Genomic DNA, 6,862 nt, shown 5'->3' on the forward strand with positions numbered 1-6,862 from the left:
GTAGTTGTAGATCATGTACTTCGTTTGCACCCATCGGATCCTGTTTCATCCAGCTGCATCAAGTCCTTGGGTATTCCATGACTGGTTATCATTTATTGACTTTGTAGATACTAAATTGGGACCAACTTTTTTGGCGTTGGCATTGAATTTCCTATATGATGTCTATAACAAAAGTCAAAAATCAAACTTTTCAAATTCGGAATTCTTCATTTCAAAGTTAACATCTTCATCAATCACTCAGTCATATGCCCATGTTTTTGTTTCATAAAGTAAAAGCATGTCTTTGTTTAATAATCACAAGACCCCGTTGCACAAATTTTAACCATATATAATGTTTCATATCGAAAACAATGATAGACCATCAGGATCATTTTTTGTTGGTAATTCTACACGTATTGAAGTTTGTATGTAGCGTCGAAGGAAAAAGGGTTTTAAAATTATAATGTTTTTACTTATGACTTTTAATTTTGAGCAACTGACCTATATAATCAGAAATGAAGAGAAAATGTATTTCAACAATTTTAGTGTGCCACTATAGAATGCGTTTTTAAAGTGAAAATAGAATCTTATACTTGTGTATTTATTTGTAATTTGAATTTGAATGTTTACAATGAATGAAAGAATAAATAATCATCAAGAATAAAAAATATGGATATCAAGTTACAAAGCAGGCTTAAAGGAATCTAGAGGTCTTGCATTCCGCTGAAATACCATTGGGAAACCGTTTGCGGTCGTTGCAGTAGTTGTAGATCATGTGCTTGGTTTGCACCCACCGGATCCTGTTTCGGCCAGCTGCATCAAGTCCTTGGGTACTCCATGACTGGTTATCATTTATTGAGTTTGAAGATACTGAATTGGGACCAACTTTTTTGGCATTGGCATTGAATTTCCTGTATAACGCGGTGAAAGGCGCATTCGTCCAGTCAGTCTTCACACGCCCACCTTGGGTTGCCCAGTCATCCGCATTCCACAGGCTGGCATACACCCTCATGGGTTGGCTCTTGGGAAATGGGACTCCAGCAGCATCATTGTTATTGAACACCCTTACTGGTATGTTATCTATCAAGAAACTGCAGAGACAAAGAGGTTTAGGAACAGTAGAAAAACACGAGAAAGGAAGAGAACCAAATGTTTATGTTGGATGCGTGACTTACATAATTCTTAGACTGTTCCATACGATGGTATAGGTGTGGAAGGCTGCAGTAGGGTCAAACCAAAGGTGGAACTGCTGTTCTTTGTTTCCTTTCCCTTGTGAATACACATTGGTGTGAATTGTGTAAGGGTTTCCCGTGGAGTTGCCCAAGAACTCGAAGTCGATCTCATCGTGACCCGCACCTTGTGATGACAACTGATGTGATTTAATACAAAGACATGGTTATTATCAGCTTTTAAATTAAAGATTAATACAAGTGAGTGACAATATATATATATATATATATATATATATATATATATATATATATATATATATATATATATATATATATATATATAATTCAAGATTGAAACCGATCGATGGTACTCACGTAGAATGTGGTGACGGTGCCAGCAGAATTGCCTGGTACTAGTTTGAGTTGCATGTCGAACCTTCCAAACAGGTACTCGTGCTTCGACTGGAAACCCGATCCAGAGTATTGGTCGAGTGACAGTGAAAGATCCTCACCTCCATTCACAATTTTAGCACGTTCACCCCCAAAAGTGATGTCCATGTCATCGTAAAAACTTCCTGCTGATGCTGCTACTATTAGAATTGATATTAAAAGAACAACTGCAGAAATACTAGAGTTGGACGTTCCCATTATTGTTTCTATATATGGAGAGAGAGAGAGAGAGAGAGAGAGAGAGAGAGAGAGAGAGAGAGAGAGAGAGAGAGATGTTATGTTTGTGGGAAGTAGTACTGATATTGTTTATATATATAGGTGTGGCTACGTTGACAGTTTTCAATAGGAACCATCCTTGTTACTGAAGGATGTCATGGTGCCTAATGGATGCACAACATCTATTGACGCGTGCCAACTCACATTATTCTTCTGGTTTTGGACATGGGCAGGAGCAGTGGGTTTTTTTTTCTATACGCCTGCCAACTCAAAATATACAAATTTGCCATAATAGTTGGACCGGTGGTTGACATTTACAATCACATTTCACACTATTAAAAAACTAATTATAAATCCCTCTGTAAATTGATGATAAAACCGTACGCAAATTCCCCAAACATCTTCCTTTTCATTTAAGTTCATTACCAAATTCGTCCATTTAATCTAAAATTTTTGTTTCCCTCTACATCCTCGGTTTACCCTTTAAATGAAAGGATCACTTGTAAGGAATACGAGATTTATAAGAATTGAATCAAACTCAACTCTATGTACATTGAATAAAGAAATATGGGAGGGAAACCTACAATCTGTTCTTTGAGATTATTTATTCATGGTTCATTCAGAACTCTATCTATTATTATATTACGTACAATTATATTTCTTAACTATAAGATTCTTAAAAAAATTTAAAAGTGATCATATATTCATTTCTTTGGAAAGGTTGGGATTTTGATTGAGTTTTTGAAATTTGGCAGGGAAAGTAAATTCGTCATAGGCTTAAACAAGTACATACATGTTGTAACTGCAATTTCTGTAGGTGTGAAACTGAAGATGATGTTTGAGGACGAGGACACTCCTTATTTGTCGTTTTGAGTTTTCAAATGCGTTGTAATCTGAACAACAATTTTATAGGGAAAATAGAAGCATCTAAAAAAATTTGCCTTAGTCATAACCTTTTAATGGTGATAGTTGAATATTTATATATGTTATAGTTTTCTTCTTTAACTTTAACGGATTCATTGAAAGAAACCAAGAAAAAAATTGGTATCTTGCAATGGAAAAACATGTATCTACCGCGTGAACATAGTGGATATTCACAGGAGATTATAACAATCATAACAAAACAAGTTCTTTTTGTCTCAACTCTATAAATACGTACAAGCATATTCTTAGAAACGTAAAAACTCAAGAACTTCCCGACGTGGACAATTTATTCACCATAAAACAGTTCGTTTGTACAACAATACTTTCAAAGGAAATCCTTGCTACATAACACTCACACTCTAACGTATACACGAAATGATTTTACTGTAATCGGAAATACAAACCCAAGATAATATAGAAAAACCGAATCAAGAGTTAGAGAGAAAAGAGAGAGCAATCTATAAAATGTATTAGATGATTGACACGAGCCAGCCAACCAACAAGCATATATACCTCGGTCATGAAAAATGACCTGGTGGATCGACAAACTCGCATTTGCAATAAGAAACTTACACAACAACTCATGCACAATAACATCAATACAAAAATTGACCAAACTATCCAGCAATTATAAAATGTTAAGCTTAAATAAATAAATATATATAACACCCCCTCTCAAACTTAACATTTTAATCATTTATCATAAAAATGTCAATAAGACCCAATCTTTTTGAAAAGATTCATGTTGAAACGAAACTAAAGATTTTGTAAGAATGTCCGCATTCTAATCATAAGAGTCAACCTTAACAACTACAACAATACAACTATCAGTCTTTTTCTTAACAAAATGAACATCTACTTCAAAATGCTTCAATTTTTCATGAAAAACTGGTTTAATGGCTAATTGGATTGTAGACTCGTTATCACAAAAAAAAATTAACTAATGTTAAATTTTTAAAATCAAGATCAAATAAAAAAAATTAATTCCCACATTCCATAAGTAGCAGACCCCAAAGCCGGTATTTTGATTAGTGGAAGGTCTGGACATTGTACTTTGTTTCTTACTTTTCTAGGAAATAAGAGAACCTCTCTGATAAACTAAGTACCATGTATGATGCATACATGTCTTCTAGCGGTAAGGCATTTGGCCCAGTCAGCATCAACATTTCCAACACGATCAAAAGCATTAGATCTATGAATAAAACATCTTTTCTTTGATTAGACTTTAAATATCTCAACAACCTGAAAGCAATATTCAATTGGGACATGTGAGGTTTATGCATATGTTGAATAAGAATTTGAACATCATAAGTAATATCTGTTCTAGCAACAGTTAAATAAATGCACTTTCCTATAAGTTTCTGAAATTCAGAAATATTAATAGAACTGTCAGAACTATCTTTATCACAATCCTTTGGAATAACAAGATTAGCTTCCCGAGGAATTTTCACAGGTTTACAAGCAAGCATTCCAAATTCATGAAGAAGTTATAAACGATATTTTCTTTTATTTAAACAAATACCACCATTAACAGACATGAGCTGTATGCCTAGAAAATATTTTAATTCTCCGAAGTCTTTAATTAAAAATTAAGACTTATGAAAAGCATTCACACAATTGATTTCAGAAATACAGTTGCTTGTTCAAATGATATCATCCACATATACAAGTAATATAACAAAAGTAACACCTTTTGACCAAACAAACAGAGAGTAATCATTTATGATTTGAATAAAACTAAAACTTGAAAGAGAAAAACACAACTTCTCATTCCTTTTTCTAGGGGCATGTTTAAGCCTATACAAAGATTTGACAAGTTTTCAAAATTTATTATCATTACTTGAATGATATCCTTCATGCAAACTCATATAAGCATCTTCAATCAAATCACCATAAATAAAAGTATTATTATTGTCAACTTGATAAAGAGGCAAAGATTTATTAACAACTAAATTAATAACAATCCTAACAGTAACAATCTTTTCAGCTTGAGAAAATGTCTCATCACAGTCTATACCCTCTCGTTGAATGTACCCTTTTGCAACAAACTTGGCTTTGTATCTCTTAATTTATCTATTTGATTTATATTTAATTTTATATATCCACCTACAACCAATTGGCTTTCTATGCTTAGGAAGATCAGTTATTTCCCATGTAAGATTTCTATACAAAGTCTTCATTTCTTCATCCATTGCTTTGACCCAATTTAACTCAAAAACAACCTCTTTATATGATTTTGGCTCACATGTTTTATTTAAATTAGACATAAAACACTTATTTTCATTTGTTAACAAAAAATAATTTATAGATCTTTCAATTCCATATTTATGTCTTCCCTCAACAACATAATCACTAGATCTAACTAGCATGTGAGTATCACGACCAGGCCTAGTGACCCTTATAGATTGATCTCTAGAAGGACTTGAATTTGACTACTTTCCTCAATCAAAGAAGATGATTTCGGAACTATCTCATCAGAAAGAAGCACATGTACCATGTTGGTCTGGTTGTTAACATCATAATTATTTGTCCCAACCAGATTAAGGTAAGCACTAATACCATCCGACTTATGGATAACTCTCAAGTCATCTAAACTAGTGTTTTCATGAAGAGAAATACATAACAAAGACTCATCATGGGGAAAAGGGTCAATAGTTATAAAGCCCTGGTTTCTGGTACGCATTTAATTTATAATTTATTCAAGTTTTCAGAGCAACTCGACGAGTTGGAAGCCCCAAACTCGTCGAGTAGAGATTGTCTGAACCACGTGATTTAAGTAACCTACTCGACGAGTTGAGAAGCCTGAACTCGACGAGTAGACCGGATGGGATGAAACCCTAAATTCCAAGGTTTTGCATCCTATTTAAAGGACTTAATCTTTTTCCACAGCCTCTCATCAGCCTCCCTGAAACCTTAAATCATATTGTGAGCTCCTTGGTGAGAAACTTGAAGTTTTGAGTAGATTTTTGTGTGATTTTTTGCTTGGTGGAGACTTAGAAGAACTAGAAGGTCATTAAGCTTGAGGGGAAGCACTAGATCTAGGATCTCGCCCATCTGTGGCAATGTTCTGAGGTAAAAAGTCCCCAACTTGATGATTCATAGCTTAGATATCTCTTAGTCTTGTTTTATGGGTCTGTTGACCCCATTATTGGAAGCTTGATAACCTCCATAGTTTTGATGCTACAAAGTCACATTCTTAGTGTTATTTGGTTCTTAGATTCATAAAAGGGGCATAAACCCGTTCTTGTCCAAGAAAAGGCCATGTCCATTGAAGTAGGTTGCTATATCCCAAGATTAGGTCCATTTAAAGCATGAAAAGCCATCAAGTTGTCGACTTTACAGGAATATGCCATGGAAACAATATGGATTTGTATTGTGGAACCTTAGATCTAAGGAAATGGCTGAATAGACTAGAAATGTGAGGGACACGGCGAGTTCATAGAAGAACTCGATGAGTTTGGTCGAACATTCCTAATTTTGTTAATGGGACTCGGCGAATCCACAAGGAAACTCGACAATGTACTCGAAAAGTCCCATTTCTGTTGATAAGGAGGAACTCAGTGAGTTGGAGGAAAACTCGACGAATTAGATCGCGATTTCACGATGATGTGATTCACGAGAACTCGACAAGCTGAAGGGTAAACTCGATCAGTTGAGTCAACTTGGAGCGTTGAATTTGACTTGATTTTGACTTTGACTTGACCAGAGTTGACCCTTAAGGATTATGAGTATTCAATGAAATCTAAGGGGTTGTTTTGGTTCAGGGAGTGAGTAGAGCTGATTACGGCAGAGACATTTCAACTATCATCCGACAGTGAGGTGAGTTTTCCTCCTGGATTGAACAGGTCGAAGGCACCAAGGCCGGCACGTATATGTTATTTGTATTGATTAGTAGCTGAGTGTGGACGAGGCCTGTATCTCATAGATAGCGGAGTGTGGGCGAGGCCTGTATCTCATAGCATTATTTGAGTATGGATATAGGATTGATTGATAGATTCGATTATACTTGTTGTTTGTGTGATACTTGTATGTATGATTAGTAGTTGAGTGTGGGTGGGGCCCATATCTCGTAGTTAGTCGAGTGTGGGTTGGGCCCGTATCTCAAAGTCAAAGGAGTGTGG

General features: G+C 35.1%; 1 protein-coding gene across 1 annotated transcript; it reads right to left on the reverse strand.

Moving 5' to 3' along the window:
* Nucleotides 1-544: 544 nt before the first annotated feature.
* Nucleotides 545-1,829, reverse strand: LOC145004660 (xyloglucan endotransglucosylase protein 1-like). The gene is made up of 3 exons (XM_078963624.1): nucleotides 1,527-1,829; nucleotides 1,155-1,348; nucleotides 545-1,070 (listed from the first exon to the last, which is right to left on the reverse strand). Exons 1-3 carry the CDS (start codon nucleotides 1,797-1,799, stop codon nucleotides 674-676), a joined length of 864 nt encoding a protein of 287 aa, XP_078819750.1. The 5' UTR covers nucleotides 1,800-1,829; the 3' UTR covers nucleotides 545-673.
* Between the last annotated feature and the right edge of the window lie 5,033 nt (nucleotides 1,830-6,862).

Source organism: Lactuca saligna, chromosome 7 (genome assembly GCF_052625555.1).
Source record: "Lactuca saligna cultivar CGN05327 chromosome 7, ASM5262555v1, whole genome shotgun sequence".
Classification (NCBI taxonomy): domain Eukaryota; kingdom Viridiplantae; phylum Streptophyta; class Magnoliopsida; order Asterales; family Asteraceae; genus Lactuca; species Lactuca saligna.